Source organism: Colletotrichum jinshuiense, chromosome 5, assembly GCF_051148585.1.
Source record: "Colletotrichum jinshuiense chromosome 5, complete sequence".
NCBI lineage: Eukaryota > Fungi > Ascomycota > Sordariomycetes > Glomerellales > Glomerellaceae > Colletotrichum > Colletotrichum jinshuiense.
The window spans coordinates 226,456-248,867 of NC_139312.1; the positions used below are offsets into that span (position 1 = coordinate 226,456).

The window sequence follows — 22,412 nt, forward strand, 5'->3', positions numbered from 1 at the left end:
CGTCCTGCCCGCGCCGCATCACGCATCGAACCGCATCTCGTCTGCTTCTTTGGGATATTCCCCCCCCTCATCGCCTGCCTGACCGCACTCCCATACGCCAGCCGTCGTCACTCTGCGCGCCCAGTGGTGGCATTTTCGCCTCATCCTGACGTCCCTCCTCCTCCTCCCTCCCTCTGACAAAGCCGTCTCCCATCTGCCGTCCATCTCTATCCAAACCCCGCAGTACACACACACAAAGACACACCCCACCTCCGATTACCAATCTTGGGTTCTTCCTGCCATGCATGTGTTGATGGTCCATTTCTCAATCGAGGCAGTATCTGCGCGGAACGAACCACGCCCCCAGTCACAACCACCTCCTCTGCCATAGACATCACCTTCCTCTCGCGAGCGCGCATCATCTTGACTAAACCAAGCTTTATCTGACCCTGCCCGCTTTACGTTATCGTTACCACACATACACATACGCACAAAGAGAGACAGAGAGAGGGACCTAAATCCCGCTTTCGGCTGAAACTGCGCCTGCAACTAACCAACCTTGCCTAACCGGGCTGGCTCTCAGCCTCTCCCTGACCTGATAACCTGATACTCGGGATATCGTGTGCATACACACACGCCTGTGCGCCCCCGCGCCCACCTTGGTGGCCGCGTTTGTAGCTGCAATGGCCCGCATCGATGTGCTGAATGCCCCGACGAAACCTTGTCACAACTGCCGCCGCCGCCGCCTCAGATGTGACCGCTCCTATCCCCACTGCCACAAGTGCACAACAGGTGGCCAGGAGTGCCTGGGCTACGGGAAGCTCTTTCGCTGGACAGAGGGTGTCGCCAGCCGGGGCAAGCTGGCGGGCAGGACGACCATCACCTTCTCCGCCGACACCGCCAGCACGACGCCGTCCCAGGCGTCCGCCGCCGCCGCCGATCCCGCGTCCGCCTCGGACCCCCAGGACCCTCCGCCACCCGCCGAAGACGACTCGACCGCCCTCGTCGTCTCTACCGTCCGGCCCGCCGGCTTCGGGACCCAGTCGGCCCCCTGGACCCTCGTTGATCCTCTATTCCAGGGTGTGGAGCATCACTACCGCCACTACCTCTCTTACTGTAACTTCACACCTCCCCAATCTCTCTCCCTATTAAGCCTCGCGGGGGGAAAAAAGACACTAACTCGGCCCGTTCCCAAAAGTCACCACGCGCGTCTGCAGGGATCTCGTCTCCTGGGACCTCCCGGACCGGAACCCCTTCCGGTCTCTCATCCCGCTGACCAAAGCCCACCCCCTGCTGCAGCACATCATCGTGGCCGCCTCCGCCGCCCACATGTCCAACCTCTCGCGCGCGCTGTCGTCCGACCCCGAGTCCGACCTCAACGCCCGCAAGGCCCTGACCGACGCCCTGGTCGCCAAGCACAAGGCCCTGCGCCTGCTGTCCGCCGCGCTGCAGGACATCGGCGGCATCGGCGGCGACGTCGTCCTGGCCTCGGTGCTCTTCTTCGTCAACGTCGAGCTGATCGAGAGCGGCAGGGACGGCTGGAAGCCGCACCTCGAGGGCGCCGGCCGCATCATGGCCTGCCTCTCGCCCGTCGGGACCGCAGACGCGGCCCTGCGGGATTACGTCATGTCAGACTGCTTCATGTAAGTTTGGGAGGGATGAGGGGGAAGTGTGTGTCCGACGTTGGGTAATGAGTTGTTTGAGCTAATCTAATCCCGCCCGGGCCGCAGCTACTACATCTTGGCATCCGCCTTCAACGCCTCGACGCCGGCCGCCATCTCCTACTACCAGTCCGCCCAGGTCTCCTCCGTCCTCGGCAAGGCCGCCGCCAACAGCTACCTGTGCTGCCCTCCGGACATCCTGCAGATCCTCTTGGCGGCGTCGCAGCTGTCGAACCAGCTGACGGACGACCTCGAGTCGACGACGTCCGTGGCCCAGGCCGCCGCCCAGCTGCTGGAGCAGGCCCTGTCCTTCGACGTCCACGACTGGGCGTACGAGCCCCGCACCATCTCCTACTTCCGGCACATCCCCGTGGAGAGCCGGATCCACGCCGGCTCGGCCCACCGCCTCGCCGCGTGCCTGTACATCCTCCACGCCCTGCCGTCGGCCTCGATCCTCGTGCCCATCAACCGCGAGGAGCTGGACAGCCACATGTTCTACCACCTCTCGTGCATCCACGACGAGGACCCCAACTTCAAGGCCACGTGCTGGCCGACCTTCATCGCCGGCGCCGGCACCTCCGACCCCGAGAGGCGCACCTGGATCCTCGACCGCCTCAAGAGGCTGATGATCTCGACGCCCTGGGGCTTCATCATGACCGCCATGGACACCCTGCAGACCATCTGGAGCCTGGAGGAGTCGGTCGACCCGGACACCCAGGCCGAGCGGACGTGGGTGCAGAAGCTCAAGGCGTCGGACATCAACTTCCTGATCGTGTGAGGGGGAGGGATGCAGCCGAAAGGGGCGGAAGGATGGTTTGCGAGGTTTTACAGGGACGGCCCCGCCGCGATGCCGAACTGGCCCCCGGTGTCGACGAACGTGAGGGCCAGCGAGCACGGGACCTCGGTCGGGGATTGGACCGTGTCCGTGGTCGCCAGGCCGGTGTTGTAGCTGGCCGAGAAGCCCCAGGCGCGCACGCGGCCCGAGCTCGTGCCCGCGAAGCAGTTGTCGATTCCCGCCGCCACGAAGACGGCTTCCAGGTCTGGAGGGCTCTGTTAGTCTGGCTGCTGTGGTGTACGGACTTGGGGTTGGGTTGTGTCGGGTCAAGACTTACTAGGGACCACGGCCGGCACGTTCAACACCCGGGGGCGGCCCCTCGAGTCGAAGATGATGTGCTCCCTGGGCAGGGTCTCCAGCGGGAGCCCCATCTGGCCGTCATCGCACCGGCCCCACACCAGCACCTGGCCCTGCTCGGTGCAGGCGATGGAGTGGTGCAGGCCGCACGCCATGTGGCGGATCGAGTAGGGCGCGAGGCTCTCGACGACGGTCGGCGAGATGACGGTCGTGAAGCCCGTGTCCTCGCGCGTGGAGATGCCGCACTGGCCAAAGTTGTTCAGCCCAAAGGCCCACACCTTGCCGGCCGCGTCGACGGCGAAGCTGTGGTGCGCGCCCGCGAATATGCGCGCCGTCTTGTTCCGGGGCAGGCCGACGCGCTGGGGGACGAGGGTCTCGAAGCGGCGGCGCGCCAGGACGCGCCTGCCGAGCTCGTTCTGCTCGCCCGAGCCCCAGGCCAGCACGTTGCCGTCGCCCGTGAGCGCGAGGACGTGGTTCGAACCGCCCGCCAGCTCCGCGATGTCGTCGAGGCCGGGGATGCGCACCGGCACCGGCTCCGTCGTCTGCGGCGGCTTGTCGTGGAGGAAGCCGAAGTTGCCGTCTCCTCCCTGTTTGTGGGCGTAAGCGGGGATCCGCGCGGCGAAGGAGTGAAGAAAGTGAAAGCGAGAAACGACGGAACGAATAAGAGAAAAGGAAGGGGGAAAGGGAAAACGGGACGGGCTTACAGCAAAGCTCCCCCATCCGTACACGGCCCCGTCGGCCGTCAGGGCGAAACAGGCGCTGTTGGTCGCCGCGACCTGCACGACGTCGACGCCGTCGGGGAACGCCACGGCGCCCGGCGTGCTCTCGAACGGGTCCAGGATGTCGGCGTCGTCCTCGTCGGGCGCGGGCGACGGCTTCACGCGGCCCAGGGCGCCGTCGTCGTTGACGCCCCACGTCAGGACCCTGCCGTCGCGCGTCAGCACCACGCAGTGCATGCCCCCGGCGGCGGCCTGCACGACGCCGACGGCGTCGCTGGGGAGGTGCCTCTTGGCCCGGCGCGGCTTCGGGGCCCCGGTGATGCGCGGGCCGAGGCCCAGCTCGCAGTTCTCGCCGCTGCCGAAGACGACGACGTCGAGGACGGCCGTCGGCCGCGAGCGCCGCGGGACCGGGCCGGCGTTGTTGTTGTTGTTGTTTTTGTTTGCGGTGTTTGCCCGGTTCTCTGCGGGGTTGGGCGGGTTGTTTGAGCTGCCGGGTGCCGCTGGCATCTTTTCCGGGGCGGGTGCAAGTCAGCGTTGTGTGCGGAGGGGTACGGGTGTCTGGCGGCAGCGTCGGGCGTGCTGCCGGGCGGGTGGGGGGTTGACCTTTGCGCGGGAGGGAAGCGAAGTCGCCATGATATAGAATTTTACGCTTTTATATACTCCTTTTATATATGTAGATATATATTCGGCCGTGAGAACCTGGGGGTTTCTCGGGCACGGAATGATGAATGAGACAACGTTTCTACTCGGCTACGGATCTCTCTAGCAATCTGAAATAAAATCAATAAGATGAGATGCGAACCTCCCGTGTCCCTCCTTTATATGGCACATTTTCGACGAGCCCGGCCAGGCTCGGTGTGTAAGCCGGAGGCGGCTTACCTCATCCCGGCTTAGTCACCTGGACCGCCTGCAGGGTCTTGGCGCGGCTGCTGCCTGGTGGTGCCTGGAGGCGCGGCGGATTGGCCAATCATCTGTACCAATCCCCTCCCCTTTCCCCCTTTTTCTTCAGCAGGCAGAGGATGGGATGCAGTGTGATTGATCATTGCTGCGGAGGGGGGTTCTATTACTCATCATGGTGTCGCTGACCTTCCGGCCGAGCTTATTCGGACGTCGGGGTTTGCTTTCTGGACTCGAGGTGGGTTTGGGGATGGGTTGTTGGGTGTTGTAGTGATTCGATCCCGGTTGTATATTGGGCATTGGGCAGTTGCGCGACTGGTTACGGGTACGTTGGTACGGGTTGCGTCGCGTCATGTCGCGTCTTGTTCTTTAGAGGACTGCGCGGCCTCCTTTTTTTCCACCAGGGGCATGAGGATAAAGGGTATTGGTACATCACAGGCATGGTTTTTTGGGCTGGTGATGGCTCGCGTAGTTCCTCTCCCGTCAGATGCAGAAACTGGGTGTTGCGGTCTCCTGTGCTTTGGCTGTGGGCTGGTGAGAGGCCGAGGTGCGCACTGGATTCGATCGATGGCTTATCTATTGTGTCCTTGGATCAGACCGATGCTTTTGGGATCCCAAGAGGCGACAATCCGTCCCGTGGGCCGTTGAGTGTGAGCCTGGGGAGAGTCGAGCATCGCGGTGTATCCACACGTTGCCGCATGCACTGGGACTGGTGCATGCACTAGAAGCAAACGTGGGGGACATGTGCCGCGTGGGGTCCCGACGCAGGAGTTGGTTGTGAAAATAGAAAAAGTCTCTGCTCTGGGGTAAGGCCTGCACAGCGCTGCTGTTCTCGGTCTCGCAAAAGTCAAGGCAAACCCGACAACGTTCTCTAATCTGCCCCTAATGTTCCGACCGATTGCCCTAAACAACTTGCAAATTTCTAGCGGGTTCGGCCTGGCTGTTCCGGCCGCCGACAACCCCTTTGCACTGCGGATGAATGGCAAGGTCATAACCTTAACAGCAGCATCCCGCCCACATTATCATACCGGCGGGCGGCCTGCCACTGACTGGATGGACGGGAGCCCCGGCGGGTGGAGCTCTGGGTATAGCGAAAATAACAACAATAACGAGAAAAATACGAGGTCCAGAGTTCTTGCGTAGATCTTGGAAGGCTTGGGGGACGCCATTGCCAAGTACCCATCCCGGCCGAGCTCGTATATTATTAGACAGAGTTCCACAACAACAACCCCAGCATCTCGACGGAGTGACCTCACCGCATGATTTGGCACTTTTAAAAAAGGGACGCGGGCCCGACTCCCCCCCCATACAAAAAACTAAACTCGAGGTTATTTTCCCAGGCAGACCGGAAACTTTCTAGACACCAGAGCCCGGCCAAAACAAGATGCAGCTCACGACCCTGACCGCCGGCCTCGTGGCCCTCGCCGCCGCCGCCAGCGCGACCCCCATCATGGGCACCATCAAGATGTTCTACGACCCCGCCGCCGACTGCCTCGGCAGCGACCTCCCCGCCGACGGCGGCAAGGGCCTGGCCATCCCGCCCGACTACGTCGGCCAGTGCCACCGCATCCCCATCGGCGTCGACAACACCACGTACAAGAGGTTCTCCGCCAGCGGCCTCACCCCGATCTTCAGCTGTAAGTCCCCCTTCCCCCCTTCCCTCCCTTCCGGCGGGAAAAAAGAAAGCGCCCGGAAGTTGTCGAGTGCATGGGCTGACCCGGGTTTCTCCCCCGTCTCTGCAGTCGAGCTGTACACGGACGCCGACTGCCAGACGCTCGCCACCAACGCCTCCAACGTCTGCGTTTCCGACGTCCAGTCTTACATTGGCCGTCGCCTGGACGGCAACTGAGCGCAGAGAATTCAGTGCAAAAAATTACTTGGTGCACAACTTGGTGCGCAACTATGCGCCGCGCCACGGCATGGCGCGATACTGGGCGGCGGCTCGACGTCGGACACTATGTCGAAGCCGCAAATCCTTGTTAGAAGAAGAAGCGAGAGAAAAGTAAGAAGAGTGCGGCCGTCGACGACGAGGGGTCATAATCTCGCCCGCGTGCATATTACTGCCTCGGGCTATACTTCGCTGCCAAGACGCGAGGGAAAGGGCCTCACTATAGAATACCCTAAGAATAATAAATTTTGAAATGCCAACAACGCCTCATGTTTAATGTCGGCCTCGACTAGACGTGCCAGTCTGCACCTCTCATTCGTGGTTCTCTGGCGTTCAATCCTGTCACAGTGCCAAACTTGCATGACACTTCTGAATCTCACTCAGTAGACTTCCTGACGCCCGTTGGAAATGCAACAAATAGCCGTATTGCCCAAAGACACTCTAGGATCATCCAACTTGTAGTATATACGATACATCTTGTAGCGTCAATCTTTGGCTTCTGTTAGCAGGCCCCTTGCCGCCAGCAAGCTGGCTGTCACGAAGTGACTCTACCTCTTCATTTGGTCTACGAGAGTAAATTTACTTGCTAAGAAATTCAATCAAAGCTCATTGAGGAATTTCCGCACAATATTTGACCCGAGTTTCTTGAAATGGTTTAATAATACCAAAACCATCGTCGTTTCCATTTCTTCTGCAACTAGACTCGCTTCGTTGGAACTGGGTTGCCAAGTCGCTAGGGATCATCCAGAACGAACGGGTTCTAGCCCCAAGGTTCTATGTTTCTGCGGCTCTCCCGCCCAGCCGATTCTCGACATGGCCCAGTCGAACCACCCTACACCGGGCGAACGTAGGCCTATGCACGAGACGTAATCACTCTGTTCCTTGGGAAGGTTAAGGTGCACCAGCTCGACTCCATTGTTTATCCGGCCTTCAATGACGAAGTCACCAATTTCCTCGGGTATTCTGACAGGTTCGGCCAGGAAAACCGGCTGGTATGCTGGGATGAGGAGGTGGAACTTCACCGGCCGAGTCGGCTTCCCTTGCCTTTGAGCTGCTCGTGCGTGGTGTTTGACGAGCATTCTCGCCGCCAGCATAAATATAAAGAGTGCGTCGATTTGATGCGCGTGCCCGCAGAACTTGGGGCCCAGCGGCTTCCGTTGGATGCGGTGGTAGAAATCCGGGTACCAGTCGTTGTCCGGGTGATACACAAAGAACCAATGGTTGAGTTCGGAGTCGCGCAGAGATACATATAAGTGCATCAATTGTCCTTATATTTTCGTACCTGTCTCCACCACCACGTTGTAGCTTTACAGGTATTGGCAATTTCGTCACGGTCGGAATATATCCATCCCCTAGGGTGCATACTTGCTCCAACTCTTCCCAAAGTAGGATAATGATCATGAGAGTTCATAACTCCATTGAACCCATCCAATGAATGATACACTGCAATTTCAAAGGCACTTGTGTTCTCTATCTATTTGGTTATTCCTGGGCATATGATAAGCCTCTTGGGACATTTTTCGTTGTCTTGAAATCATGACATCTTTTGTAGTTGAATTTGTAGGTCTTGTATCTGGCCGACTAAGGATTTCGCTAGAGAAGCCGGGCGGCCACTACGACAGAGATCATAGAAGATAACGAAAGAGAAATTTCTTCTATTTTATTTCTTTCTGTTATTACAAGGAGACCTTTTGTCAGAGAAATTGTGTATGACTTGGTCGGGAGTCTGTAAGCATGACAGCGTTTCGATATCATCAACAGCAACAAAGAACCTCTCAGCCAATTGCGCTACCTTTCTCTCAGTTTTTAAACTACCTTTGAAGGAGAACATAATTATTCTCATGATATAAAGAGTCAATAAGATACTAGTGGGAATTTGGCGACATATTCAAGAAAGAAAACCCCGTTGGATACTGTTGTGATCATAGTATTCCCGCAGGAGCCACAGGACAAGCCTTACAGGTAGACGCTCGCTGAAAATTAATATGGTATATTCGGAAGCCAGTAATCGATATGTAGAAGATGAAGTAGAAAGTTGGCAGCAGTAGCAGCAGTAGTGATGATATAGCTATTGAGAGCCCGGAGACGTAATCTCTGGGCCCCGCTTCTGCGGCCGCTGCCCGGGCCGGCGGCCGGCGGCCCGCTGCTGCTGACCACCTGCCCGACTTCTGGCCACGTAATCCATCAGATACTTCGTGAGACGAAGCAACCAAAGACGAGTCATGCTACTTGCTTTTCATACAGCCTCCCTACAATGACTAGCTACTTTTCTGGGCAGACTATTCGATGAAATCCAATAGAAAACTATGAGAGAAGGCATAACGAAATGCAATCGCCCCGTAGCGCCCCGTAGCACCAGGCTTCCGCCACATCACCGGGCAATCCCGAGATGATGAGGCAAGAAAGGCAATCAAATCAAATGCTCTTTGTAGCTTTTTCGGCGCAGATGAGTGAAACTAATGGCCGTGTTGAAGAATATTTCGGTAACTGGCAGGCAAAAGCACTGCCTAGCTGCTCCAATCATCTGAATTCGAGTCATAAAGTCCAACATGTCTGCTGACCTTGCTAGCTTCGCCGAGTGTCAGATAGACCAAACTTGGCGCCCCCTCTGGGGATTTCCCAATTTTGATAATTCCGTTGCCGGTGTGTTCGAGATCTCATCACCAAGACACCAGCGCGCAGTTGGCCGGTATTGTACCTTGGTTGCAAAATCACCTAGTCGGGGCTAACGTCGTGCTAGACTTTGTTCCAGCGAAGCACTGCCGCGTATCGGTCTGGAGTCGCAGTCAGATTAAACACCATTAAAGTTTCTCGGTCTCGCTTATCGGGAAAAAGATCGCTGCATAATGCTAATCTATAAACCTTGAGTTGACCGAGGCCGGGTTTTTGACTTGCTGTACGCAGCCAATGGCGGGCCTGATTACTGAACGGCAACTAGAACTTGCGAGATGCCTATGTGAGACATCAGTTAAAGTTACCTAGACTCTGAAAATATGGCTGAGTAAAGCCAAGTCGGACGGCAACTGGTAAACGCCGATAGTGCGCGTATACCATTTGGACCAATCGCAACAAGTAGAACGCAGTAGTTACGAGGCCCGTGGGTTCTAAATCAATCCTGGTGGTGGAGACGGGCATCCCGAATCTGTACAGACTGTACTGGAGTTCGTCTGATAGATATGGCCGCCCCTGGAGCCATGACTCGGCTTCGTTTGAGACTCTCCTACGCCTTAATGTTGGCAGGGAGTAGGGTTGTATTTGCGGAAGACGCCGGATAGACGCAAAAATGCTGGCCATATTGCGATTTGTGTCCTCGACGGTATACCGTTCGATTTAGCAGCCCGAACGTATTAGGAAAATTGAACGTCGAGACAGACTCTCACGGAATCAACTAGGACCTACACCACAACTTGTTTACTTCCATCTCAAGTTTTCAATTATCAGTATCAAAGCTTTTATTTTTCGACGTATCGTTGAGCGCATATTCTTTATCCATAGGGCTGCAAAGGAACCGTGAAACCTACTCGAGTAAGGTAAAGGGGAACCGGTCGCCCAGGCAGCAGAAATCCACGTCTCCAATTTATTGCTCACCCGAATTTTAAGCTGACCAAACTTCTAGCGACTGGTTGACTCGGCCCCCAACGCCAAGAGTTAGGCTTCGAATCTATACTCAGTTGAGAGGTTCACTTATATTACTCGACAAAATAACCCTATATTTCGAGTTTAGTCAAATCCTTGCAGGGCTGGACTCAGCCTCAACACGGTCATCAAACATGGGCGACAAGTTGGCTCATTGGTCATACGGCATACGAAGTCGAAGTCGTGAGTAGGACTCAGTGTTAAACACATCGCGATAACGAGGGAGTTTAGAGTGGCTTCTGTACATATAAAAGATGGCCGCCGCTCACTCCAGATCCTGATTTTGATTCATCAGCCAGTACAACCAGCTTCACTCCAGTCTTTACAACTCAGTCTTTTCAACTCAGAAACTCACACTCTTTTTTATCCTACTCTCTTTGAAATCAGGAACAAACCCCCCAAACAACTCAACCAATCAACATGTTCGCCTCCGTCAAGAACCTCGCCGTCGCTGCCCTTTGCTTCGGCTCCTACGCCCAGGCATTCGCCGTTCCTCCCATTTCGCCTGAAATCATGGCCGCCTTCAACTTGACCGACGCCGACCTGCTCGAGTCTCGCGATATTACTGCGGGATCGGCACTCTTGCCTCGCCAGGCCAGTTGCGCTCCTCCGACGAGCCCCTCCGATTCAACCTACGGTGCATGCATCCTGCCTTTGAATGATCTTGCCCGCGAAGGCAACACCATTTACATGCTTGTACTTGCAGAGTACCTGAGCAAGAAGATGGGATGCCCGACAGACGGCATCCACGGTGGCGCCGCCCGCCCTGTCACTCAAATCAAGGCTCACCGATGCACTCATCCCGGCCCGGAGCGTGTTCAAGAGGGCGCCGAAGGATGGTCGATCAACTCTGTCTTCAACCCGAAGGCTTGCCCTCCTGGCTCCAAGTGCTTGTAGTAGGTGGTCTCCACTTACGAGCATCTCATTTTCTTGGGCTGCCATGAGATGCAGAGAGGTCTCGTTGGTGAACAAAGCTTGGTTCGATGGCTTTGCAATGGAACTAAGCACACGAAACGGGTCATATCGCACTACGATGTTAGAGTCGGGAGTTTTGCACAGGGGCGTTCACAGTAGAGGAGTTCTGGTTTACTAGGAGAGTAGATTTGATTTTGCCAATAAATGCTTATAGACATCGTACAAACTTCCGATGTTTTGCTACTCTGTGAATGGCAGCTAAAATGTCCATGCGGTGTGTTTGTATATGATTTCCAGCTACAAGAATAGTGTATAGAACGTCTTGGCACCTCATTACAGCTGCCGCTTTTGTAATTGTTCAGGGCAGATTCACGTTTCTTTCTGACTCTTCGGCTGAGGAAACTCTTCAACCACTGTCGAGGGGCCCCCCACCTCGAACCCATACGACGCCTTCTCGTCCAAGTCAACAAATAACTCATAAGATCCAGGATGCAACACCCTGTTTCCCAACTCATCAACTCGAACCAGGCGCTCGACCGTAATGCCAATTTCTTTCACAGTCGCTTGGCCAGGTTTGATGTCTCTGAACCGAGTGTATCCTGCAAGCCTCTTGATCGGCCGCGGGGCTGGGCCTGAATTTGACCTTAGGAATAAGAGTGCTACGTAATCCGATGTTACGTTTCCAGTGTTGGACACAGTCACAGTGATGGTGAGGGCCAGCTTCGCCAATGTCTGCTGCCATGCCGGGATCTCAGAGGAGTCGATACCGGGGGATGCAGAAGATACCTGCTCCGTTCTGATAATTATAGGGTTTTCCGTCGCTGTCAACTTGACATCGAAATTCGTGTAATGCAGACCAAACCCGAAAGGTACCGGTGTTATCCCCGTGTACCACATATACGTTCGACCCAGGCCCGAGTTGCCCAGAGCAGGCCGGAGGTTCATATCAGTTGCTGAAACAGCTTCATTGTACGAAGCTGGGTACTGTGTGACAGACAGTCTTCCTGCAGGTGCCTTGCGCCCTGATAGAAGGTCCCACACGGCTACTCCTCCAGACTGCCCAGGGTATCCGCCCCAAAGAATCGCGCTGATGGAGTCATTAGCCAGAAGCTCTGTGTCGTCGACCTGCCCACCGCCAAACTGCAGGACAACAATCGGCTTTTGTAGTGCAGCAAGGGCGCGTAGGAGATTCATTTGTGGCTGAGGCCAGGCCAGCGTCTTGCGATCAAGCGTCTCGGCTTCGAGCGTATTGTCAACACCACCTGCGAAGATGATGATATCCGCGGCTCTAGCAGAATCGAGTGCTTGCTGAAATGAGTCATCGGAGCTATTAATCTTGGAGCCCAAATTGTATGTGAAGGAAAGCCCGAGATCCTCGGCAGCTTGAGAAGGAGATACCAAGTATGGAGCCGGTCCAAAGTAATTGCCCTGCATCTGGGTGGTGGCATTCGCCCAGGGGCCGATAAGGGCGTACTTCGTCGCTGGCTCTGCAGACAAAGGCAGTATACCGTCATTCTTCAAAAGCACGGCGCCTTCGATGGCTGCTCTGTACGCAAGCTCTTGCGCCTCTTGTGTGTCGACATCATCCCACCCCAGCGAGCGCAACGGCTGCTCTTGACCCGGGTCAAACTGGCCAACGGACACCAGCGCAGTATACAGTCTCGTGAGCGCCTTGTCGACATCCTTTTCTGTAATGAGCGACTGGTTCCAAGCCGACTGCAGGGCTTCTGAACCAGGATACGCGTTGCACTCTAAATCCGTTCCGGCCTTCATCGACCATGCGGCCGCGTGCCCCAGGTCTGGTGCATAGTGATGGTACGAAACCATGAGCGCCACACAGTCGCAATCCGTCGAGACATATTGACCAGCCCCATTCCATCCCCAGTGTTGACGGAGGATATCCTCAAGCAGATACGCATTGGCACAAAGAGGGGTCCCATTGATGCCATTATAGCTACACATGAAAGATCCTACGCGCTTATCCACGGCGCAAGTCTTGAAGGGTGGTAGGTAGTACTCGGACAGGTCTTGGGTGGTGATGTTGGCATTGAAGCCGGCGCGATCGACGCCTTTGTAGTGTTCAAAATCATTGGCTGCATAATGCTTGCACGTTGCAATCAGCTTCTTGGAAAAAGCGTCCCCTTCCAAGCCGGTGAGCATAGCTGCGACGTAGTTTTGAAGGTGCAGGGGGTCCTCTCCAGGGGTTTCTTGGCCGCGGCCCCAACGAGGATCCTTGAAGGCGTTGATATTTGGGGACTAGGTTTCCGTTAACATGACGTCTGAGGGAAGGATACCAGGCTGTGAGACCGCAATTATGCACTTACATATAGATCAAGACCGGATCTCCCATCATTGCTGAATGCCCTCGCCTCCTTGCTAACCACCTCTCCCACAGCTCTCACCAGCTCATCGTCGAATGCGGAGCCTAGAATAATCGGCTGGGGGAAGGAAGTCGCGTAACTGAAATTGCCGCCAGCGGCAAACTTGGTCCCTGGAGATGAGGCAACTCCATGAAGACCCTCGGACCACCACTCGTACGGCGGGATGCCAAGCCTCGGAACACCGGGTGCCTCGTTGACGAGGTTATCCAGTTTCTCCCAAATTGTGAGCTCAGCCACCAGCGCCGCGGCGCGCTCACGAGCTGAAATCGACTCATCGCACACGTTATTGGAGCAGAGCGGATCGCGGGTGCAATCCGGGAAGTTGCTTACGGTTTCGTTACCTGGTGTATGCTTCAGCTCGGGAAGACAGGTCCGGATTGTAAGCGGGCGTTGCAAGTTGTAGGGATCGGTCCCAACCACCAGGGCAGCCCTATGGAGCAAGATCGCCGAGGTTATGATGAATTTGAACATCGCGAATGTCTACTGAAGCTACATGCTTACCCGTGGAAAAGGTGAGAGAGGTTCCTCGCCCCTTGCTGATAACGTCGTCCTATCTATACCCCGCGCTGGATGCGGGGCACATCGTTGGGACCGTACCATATCCCTTAACAATTTGAATGAGCAGAACAGGTTACGGCGATCTTTACTGAAAAATCGGTTCAGGGGTAGCACGTCCCGATTTTCAAACGCAATCACCTTATCCAACTGCTCGCCTTTGATGTGGCTACTTTTAACCTGGGGAAGTCATGCCTGAGGTGAGCCCATAGGCGAACACATGTGAGTAAATAAGCGTGTTCACGACGTGAACGCCAGTACTAGCAGACAAACACAGCACCAAAGTCATTTTTCAGGACGAGGGGTGGGTGTCAAACTACTACTTTCAGCACCCAAAGCCTGCCTGCACAAGGAATAAGCCGATTGGCTATACGCTCTAGGAGACACAGGCCCAGCATTAGAGACCCGTGTTCAAATTTCTCCGCCCAGGGTCTATCCCGCAGGCAGGTCGGGGCAAAGCATCGTTGGGCCCTTGAATGTTTTTCTCGCGCTCCTGTGAACCGCGCTGTCTCGTGGAGACATGATGCGTAGCCGCCGTTTTCATCCAAAGTTCCTCCTTACTCGCAGACTTCTCAGCTATGATTGCCCCCCAGCAACAGAATGCCAATGTTCGGCTTCTTGCTTGTCTCATTGACGACGATGACGCAGACGACAGCGATTACCGCTTCCTTGTCGACAAGCAGCACGTGAAGTACGTATCCACAGCGCCAGGCGCGTTTGCCGGGGCCGAGGACGACCGTACTTTCGAGCCCACACTGCTTGGCGAGCTTTTTCCTCCGTTTCCAACTGGAGATTGGAATAATGGCCACGTATCCAGAGACCCTGAAACCAAGAAGGCTACTTTCGTCAGGACTGAGCGAGTGCAGTTTGACGGGGTAAAAGACCTTTGGCACCCCGTGAAGCTCAACGAGCTTGATTTTGAACGACAAGACCGATTGAAGCAACGAGTCCACGTTTCAACACACCCCGACTTCAAAGGCGGCAAACCAGTGCTCATAAAACTAGCGGTTTGGCCTTGGGAAATCCCTTCCATCCAGATTGAAACGGCCGCCTACCAATGGATCAGTGGCAGCGGTATTGGCCCCAAGTTTCTGGGTCATCTCACTGAAGGCAAAGACGGGCGCGTGGTTGGTTTCGTTGCTGAGTGGGTGGAAGGCGCAAGAGCCGCGGGGCCAGGAGATATCGAAGGCTGCAAGAAGGCTTTAGGTCGACTGCATGGACTTGGTATCAAGCTTGGCGACATCAACAAGCATAACTTTCTTGTGCGTGAGGGGTATGACGTAGTCTTGGTAGACTTTGAGACGGCGAAGCGCGACTGTTTGCCCGCAGAGCTTCAGAATGAGATGAGCGCCCTCAAAGGCAGTCTGGAGGGCTTCTAAATGGTCAGAAGAGCGTAGCGACTTCCAAGACCTTTCGAGATTGGATTATATTGCGGTCTTGCCAAGGGAAGCAAATCTACTGGTATTCATTCCCGGAAATGCCTAGAAATATTTCATAATTAAAAACTTATACATCGACGCTTCTGGAGTGTAAATGGGCATTTAGGCCTTGAAAAAAAATGAGAATAGTCCGCACTGAAATGGGATAGTTAAGAGCCAACGATTTACGAAAATCATGTTCAGAATACCAAAATGAACAATTGTGGTACGACTTAGGGTTAGATTTCAGTCAAGATAAAAGCTTACGGAGATTTATCAAGTGCCATAAAAGTATATAAAAATTTGAGAGAGTTACAAAATAATCACTGTTAATCAACCGGCAAAGTCTGTCCTTTCGTTAGTAACACAACCAACCTTTGCGCCGTCTTGGAGCTCATTATTAGAATCATAACTACACTATTGAGTCATTATCGCTATCCATCTGATTTTTCATCTCGGCTTTTGCTTTCTTCTCCTCCTGAGCCATCCATATCTTCATTCTCCAGATTGTGATTGTCGTGACAATGATTGCCGAGACAAAGTAGATCATGATCCATGGTGAAATGAACTCGCGACTGGTCGGAGCAGCCCAATCGAAAAAGGACATTGAAAATATCGACTTGTCACAAATATGTTAGCTTGATCGAAAACTCTTGAATCGCTCTATTTGAGGACCAAAAATATCAGAATGTAGCAAACGAAGGGTGTTGTAACTCACAGCGAGGAAAGTGCCAGGTAGAAATACCATTCCCAGCAATGATATGCTTCTCATCTGGCTACCATCCTTCTTTGTGTGGTCGGCAATGATCATGGCAGCCCTTGCATCTCGTCTCGTATAATAGTTTGATTCCTACATATAGTTTTTGTTAGTAAACAATGCAATTCAAAGGGGTTTACAGGACTTATTTTCTGTACGGAGATCTCCATACCATTTGCGCAGCAAGTGCCATTCCTCCCAGTAAGCTGTCGCAGCTTCGCACCTTGCTGTCAATTTCGGAGATCATCTCTCGAAGTCTCATCTCAATCCTTGCCCCTGTCTTCCGTGTCTCTACGTGTTGATCGCCAATTTGACTATCTTCACTAAGCGGCCTCAACAGCGTCGTAGCCAACTCTTGCAAGTGACTGATCATTTTTTGGAGTTCAAACTTAAAGCTTTCCAGCCCGTTCCTTAATGAACTAACGTCAATCCATAGCTTTGTGGACTCACAGTCCTGGGCCCGTAGCATGACGTCTTCTTGTGCCTTTTCGAAATTCTCAGCCTTCAAGGGGCTCCCAGCCCGGGCTTCACCGCGGAGCTTGTTTTCCAAATCCAAGATCCGTTGGCGTAGCGTAGTTTGCTCAGCATCCAACATGTTTAGTAGACGCTTGCGTTCCAGCTCGGCAAAGATCATCGGCATGATTAGAGGGTGGAGAGCTTGGCCTCTGAACCTTGCCAGCCATTTTGAAGTCTGAACCATTACATCTTCCGTGCAACCGTACATCACTCCATAAGTCGTAGAATGTTCTATGAAAGATGTTACCGACATGGCGATGTCGCTTGGCTCATCGGAAGAAGATGGAGACGCGGTGTCTGACTTGCAATTGTACACTGTATTGGCACCATTGTGTTATTAATCAGCGACAATCATGGATATGACAAGCATAATGATATGAGTGACGAAGCAAGGCATACGGGATAATCTTACCGATTGACGAACCCATCGGATGTTCCCAAGCCACTACCCTGTCGTTGAAAACGGCTGTGGAGACTCGACCCAAAGTAAATAAAAGTGACCTATGCTGGAACAACCGCTGGACTACCATTCGAAGCGTGTCCACCTTGTAAGGCAGAGCCATTGAATTCAAGGGAGCCCCAGTTATTTCCTCGGTTCTGGTCAGCCTCGGATGCATCACCAAGACGATGCTTGGTTCTCGTGGCTGGACTATTGTCGATTCGATCTTGTACCGTGCAGAACGGGATCAGTACATAATGACGGTGTTGTGTTTTGGAACAGATGGATACGAACCGAGTTTAACCAGTCGGAAAATTCATTCTCCGACTGGTGTTTTATCAACTCATGCTTGAAGTTGGATTGCTTTAGTTCGGCAAGCTTGGTTAGTGACCCTCGACGTCCGATGAGCGAGAATCACACTTACGAGGGATTGAACACTCTGAAGTCGCACAGTTTGAATGACTCCCTCATTTTGTGGATGATAGCCAAACTTCTTGAAGTCTTTGCCTAGAAATTTCGAGCCCTTGTTCAACCACTCCATGGCGAAATTTGACAGATGGGAAGGCCAAAGCTACCAAGGGGCTCATCAAAAGCCAAGGGGCTCCTCCAACCGGGTTTATAAACAGCAATCAACCGAATCCCCCATAGGTGTCAGCTGGCTTCGACCGTGGGTAATACAATGCAAATGCATTGTTTGGGAATACGTGCTTGTAATCGGGTGCCAAGTCTACAAACTGCAGCATTTAGTGCTTCTCCCGGCCTCACATTTGATCGTACACATCATTTTACTGCCTATCAGTACAATGCTGACAGTAGATGCAAGCCACACCAATTAGAACATGATGCCCCCAATCCTCCCTCAGCTGTTGTGAAACCGGCCATGCCCAGCGCGCACCACTATCAAGCAACCAATTCTGCAAGTCGATTTGCCTAATTTGCTTCATTTTCAGTTTGAATCGGCAGCCTGCATATGTTGCCAGCGCTGAATCACATGTCTGTCCGTTCTCGGTCCCCAGCCCCGAAGGGTGACCCCCCTTTGAAAACGCCTCTTAGTCTGCCAACATGCCCCGGCTGACCACCTCATCAGGCCTGGTCTGCCTGGGCGTTCAAAAATGCAAAATAATGGTGGCTATGAATTCATACAGCATATAACAGCCTTGCCAGAACATTCTGAGCACTTGAGGGACGTATCATCTAGAGGCCTCTTCCGACACCAAGACACCCCCCCCCCCCCTAAAGATTCAGATTTGCATATAAGTCTCCTCAATATTCTCCTACCATGAGCCTCTATGAAAGCCGATCTTGGCTTGTCAGACTCGCAGACCGAATACCAGGGCTCGGAAGACGTCGAAAGATGGCTGAACCCGAAGAGTTTCGGGCCAACAACGCCATTACGCATCGATATGCTAAGGCAGAGGTTTTGCAGAGAGAGCTTCTTGAGCTTGGTTTCAAAGAAAATGAGATCAGAATCCGAGTATGTCACTGGAATTAGCCGTATACTGAGAGAAAACAAGAACTAACGAGTATTAAAGGCCAGTACCCAGACCGGATTCATAATGCAGCTCCCTCGGGTGCTGAATCCTGTGGGTTATGAGGCATCTCAATTTTTAATCTGCTGACAATTGCAAACCAGATGGAAATCAAGGCTATTTTTGCCGCTTTTCTGAAGGCGCAACGGGAGGAGGACAGCGAGACGGATAGCTAGGCGTGCTAATTAAAACTCGAGACCCGCTGGATCTTCCTTATCAGTTCGCTCATTGTAAACTCATAGTTTAGTGTGAAATAGAAAAGGATTTAGATTATTAGATATGGGGCAACTCATAGTTGTTACCATTCATATCATCTCACATCAGAATACATTTGCGTGGCTCATATTTCTTAGCTAGAATACCACCTCAAACTTTACACAAGGCTTCTACTTATGAAAGCCTGCGTCGATCAAGAGACTAGATGTAAGTTTTCTTATTAATTATAGGTAGTGGTTTCATTTTTCAATATATACGGGATCTTGAGCCACTGGAGAGAAATGCGTGCTCCATTTGCGGGACAGTGGCCATTACAACCAAATCAATTAAGAAACACCCCCACCAAACCTTACATTCTTGAGCAAAGAAAGCGACTATACCGCAACCTCTAATTCATCCCCTATATTCCTTATCGGCATTGCATCACCTCCGAGCAACGGTGCAGTCTCGCTCAAACCAGCATCATTATTGCATGGTTGTCGACTTTCGCTCGTCATTTTAGACAGACTGTCCACTTGATGTTTCAAATAACCGCGAACTTCATCCGATGAAGCCCTCTTCTTGCTGCCAATGACCAGCATGTTTTCCTCGATGTATTGGAGGAAATCTTGTAGAAAGGTGCTACACCTCGGATGACGACTAAGATCTTTTATATGCTGATTCTGGGATCAGTATACAAATTGCAAGGTCGGGCACCGTATATAGGCCTATCTGACCGTCGTGGGAACCAAGGCGACTTACCGATGTAACCGTTTGCTTGATCTCCGCGACGGCTTTAGGTTTTGATATGCTAAAACATGTACGTATGCTCTTCATCATGCGTTTTCGGAAGAAAACGTCTTCTTCGATTGGCCGAAGTCTAGGATCACCGATGCGGTCATCCATTTCTGCGATACGCTCGTTGCCAAAGCGTTCAACACCGTCCCAACCCATGATGACCCAGGTGATGAATTCAAGATAAAGACACCCAAGGCCCCAAATATCCCAGCTATGACCGATTTTGGAGCCCTTGAAGTCGGCTTCAGGTGGCCGATAAGTTTTCGAACCGATTGTCTTCTCAACCCTGGTGGCTTCATCAGGGCCAAGCGCCAAAGAATATTCAAAGTCCGTCAGCTTCAAGACATATGGAGCCATTCCATCTTCGCAGGTTCTGAAACAAAGAATGTTCTCTGGTTTGATATCGTGATGTAGCTTCGGTTGATGGAAACAATCCTCTTGTTGTTGCATAAGAGAGGAGTGGCCATGGACTTTAGCCAAAGCGTCAGCAATCCCGTAACACTGATCCGCCATCCATTTATCCGAATACCATGGAATATTGTCCCATGGCAGACTACCGTGAGATCTAGGGTGCTCTTTCCATAGTTGCCGAAGATTCCCCCCTTCAGCCCATGGTAATACAAGGTAAAACTTATTCCTGTATTCAAATGTCGTGAGAAGGGCAGTGATATGTGGGTGCGAGGTTCGTGAGGTCCTCTCATTTTTAAAAGCAGTTTCAGCAATGTCATGAAATCTGCTCGGATCAAGAATCTTAAGACCAAAGTAGTTGTTGTTCCCCTATTTTTTTCACAGTCCGGCAGTGAGCAAGTATATCGATGCTAAAATACGCGCAAGGCTGTCCTACCATGTTGTGATGATCTTCGTGAATTCTTACCCTCTGGACAGTTGAGACTTCCAGATCGATAGCTTGGCGTAGGGTTTCGACCTCTGTCCAGGGCAAGCTCACTTGCTCATCAAGCTGTCGATAATCATCGGACGATGTATCTCGAAGACTGAAGTATGGAGACCTCATCTGCCATTGAAGGTGGTCGAACAATTCGATTTCATACGCTTCCCAGCCTTGCAAGATTATGGAAAGGCCTCTTGCCTGACGCAAACTGTCAGTATCGAATTGTGACTCCTCGTTAACGACGCGTCTTATTGGCAATTTGCTATCGCAAATTTGATCCGGTGAATTGATGAAGTCGATGATATAGTTTTCTTTGGCCAACAGCATCAGAGTTACGAAAATTATCCTCCGCCCGGTGCATAAATCGTCCTTGCAGCACTGGCACAAACCCCCTTGTGGGCTGACATGGTCGGCAATCTCGTCATTAGAGAAACCGTGAACGTCATGACCAAGGAAAGTTTGTAGTAGTCGCTGGACTGCCTTGTAGTCAAACTCGGACTTCAATTTCTTCAAGGGAACGAAGCGATTGCGGCTGTCGTTTAAGTCCTGCAAAGAAGCTCGAAAAAGAATTTGTGTAATCTCATGTCGAGAATTGCCAATACGATGCCGACACCGCGCAGAAGTGCATTGGCAGCGGCTTTCCGGTGGGGTTGCATGGTCGTGCATATCTAACGTTTGGTGGACAACTCCGGAATGTCGTCGCGATCGTCGGATGTGGGCTGGAAATGACAGGAGATCCAAGAGGGGGAAAAGGGTTGGAGCTGGCGAGTGCACCAATTACGAGTGAACATGCAAGCCTTGATTGTTGTGTGCTGATGTCAATTTCTGTCATACCTCTTTTTGAAAGGACCATGCCTATGCAGAGAGGGGACGTGACGACTCACCGTGAAGCAATTCTGCACCTGGTCGTCTGTCGTGCTCGACGTTCGGTGTCCCAACAACCAACCAATACGTCGAGCGAGTGGCGAGGGAGACCATTTAAGTTTGTATCGGCAACATATTACCAAAACTCTTGAAAATCACAGCCTGGTTGGAAGCCTGGAAATCAGGCTGAGCAGCGGAGGCCGATAATTCGTCCTTGGTCTTGCCTGTTCATACGAAATGGAGGCTGAGTCGCTCTCGGTGAATCGCGGCTGCGCCTTCGAGTTTCTAGGAAAGAAAGTACCAGACAACCGTAGATTATGAATGTGCAGAGACATCCCAGAGGTATTTTGGGGTTCAAATTCGATGGGAAGCTCGAGGTCCAATGCCTATCCACCCTCCCGTTGTGGCTAGGACTGTGTAAGTGTTGTGGTCCACACCCACCCATACTACTACTATGTGCACTTTTGGCGAATGCAAATCCCCAGCCTGCTTGATCACACCACCTCCGACAAAATCTGGCTGTGTCAGTCTGTGACCACGGGAACGAATTCGGTCAGAAGAGCATCATCCCCTCAATAAGAGGGATGTGTGGCTTCGCACGGGCGTAGCCAACCACTATGTCGTGTCTTATCAACCACGAATTGGCTGAAAATCGCAGGAAGATCAAAGATTATGTGTACAAGAACTCAAGGGCACAAGCTGGTTACACTGGTCTTGGCTATTATTTACGCACTCTAGCCTTACGTGATTATGATATTGCACTAGCCTGGTCTTAGCCCATGTTTTATGTTATGAACCACTGAGCCACTGGACCCCAACGGCCCCCTCCCTGCTGGCTTCTCTCTTTCAATCCTCCTCGAGCTTCCCGGGTCGTATGATTGCTTTTTTCTTCAGCAATACCAAAGATGAACTACTTTTCATTCTTCTTCTCTCCTAAAGAATACCTCTCTCCATCAAGGCGAGGCAGTGAGGCTGCACAGTCCCAGACTTCAAACCGCCCGAGCACAGGCTTCTCGTCGTCGTCGTTGCCTTCGAGAAAGAGTGCTAGATACCCTCACGAACAAGAAATCGCGGGGCGCTTTATTGATGAGAGGAAGCTGCAACAACTCCTGAATGACGAGTTTGGCAACGACTATCAACTGCAGGTGTGTCTGTGCCATGTGGATAAAGCATCAAGATCCTGGACGGAACTCATGTCAATTAAAGCTTGCGCTAACACCACCATCACCTCATTAGTTGCGATC

General features: G+C 52.9%; 6 protein-coding genes across 6 annotated transcripts; 4 read left to right on the top strand and 2 right to left on the bottom strand.

Moving 5' to 3' along the window:
- Positions 1 to 662: 662 nt before the first annotated feature.
- Positions 663 to 2,418, top strand: EsH8_V_000057 (transcription factor domain-containing protein; the record flags this gene model as incomplete). The annotated part of the gene is made up of 3 exons (XM_083272573.1): positions 663 to 1,095; positions 1,178 to 1,622; positions 1,710 to 2,418. 3 exons carry the CDS (start codon positions 663 to 665, stop codon positions 2,416 to 2,418), a joined length of 1,587 nt encoding a protein of 528 aa, XP_083125288.1.
- Positions 2,419 to 2,465: 47 nt separating this feature from the next.
- On the bottom strand, positions 2,466 to 3,998 carry EsH8_V_000058 (RCC1-like domain-containing protein; the record flags this gene model as incomplete). Its single annotated transcript, XM_083272574.1, has 3 exons — positions 2,466 to 2,680; positions 2,753 to 3,359; positions 3,477 to 3,998. 3 exons carry the CDS (start codon positions 3,996 to 3,998, stop codon positions 2,466 to 2,468), a joined length of 1,344 nt encoding a protein of 447 aa, XP_083125289.1.
- Positions 3,999 to 5,772: 1,774 nt separating this feature from the next.
- On the top strand, positions 5,773 to 6,237 carry EsH8_V_000059 (uncharacterized protein; the record flags this gene model as incomplete). Its single annotated transcript, XM_083272575.1, has 2 exons — positions 5,773 to 6,025; positions 6,131 to 6,237. 2 exons carry the CDS (start codon positions 5,773 to 5,775, stop codon positions 6,235 to 6,237), a joined length of 360 nt encoding a protein of 119 aa, XP_083125290.1.
- A 4,095-nt stretch (positions 6,238 to 10,332) lies between these two features.
- EsH8_V_000060 (uncharacterized protein) lies at positions 10,333 to 10,809 on the top strand (the record flags this gene model as incomplete). Its single annotated transcript, XM_083272576.1, has 1 exon — positions 10,333 to 10,809. The coding sequence occupies one exon, from the start codon at positions 10,333 to 10,335 to the stop codon at positions 10,807 to 10,809; it is 477 nt and encodes a 158-aa protein (XP_083125291.1).
- Positions 10,810 to 11,196: 387 nt separating this feature from the next.
- Positions 11,197 to 13,679, bottom strand: EsH8_V_000061 (glycoside hydrolase superfamily; the record flags this gene model as incomplete). Its single annotated transcript, XM_083272577.1, has 2 exons — positions 11,197 to 13,083; positions 13,152 to 13,679. 2 exons carry the CDS (start codon positions 13,677 to 13,679, stop codon positions 11,197 to 11,199), a joined length of 2,415 nt encoding a protein of 804 aa, XP_083125292.1.
- Positions 13,680 to 14,341: 662 nt separating this feature from the next.
- EsH8_V_000062 (uncharacterized protein) lies at positions 14,342 to 15,142 on the top strand (the record flags this gene model as incomplete). The annotated part of the gene is made up of 1 exon (XM_083272578.1): positions 14,342 to 15,142. One exon carries the CDS (start codon positions 14,342 to 14,344, stop codon positions 15,140 to 15,142), a length of 801 nt encoding a protein of 266 aa, XP_083125293.1.
- Positions 15,143 to 22,412: the final 7,270 nt, after the last annotated feature.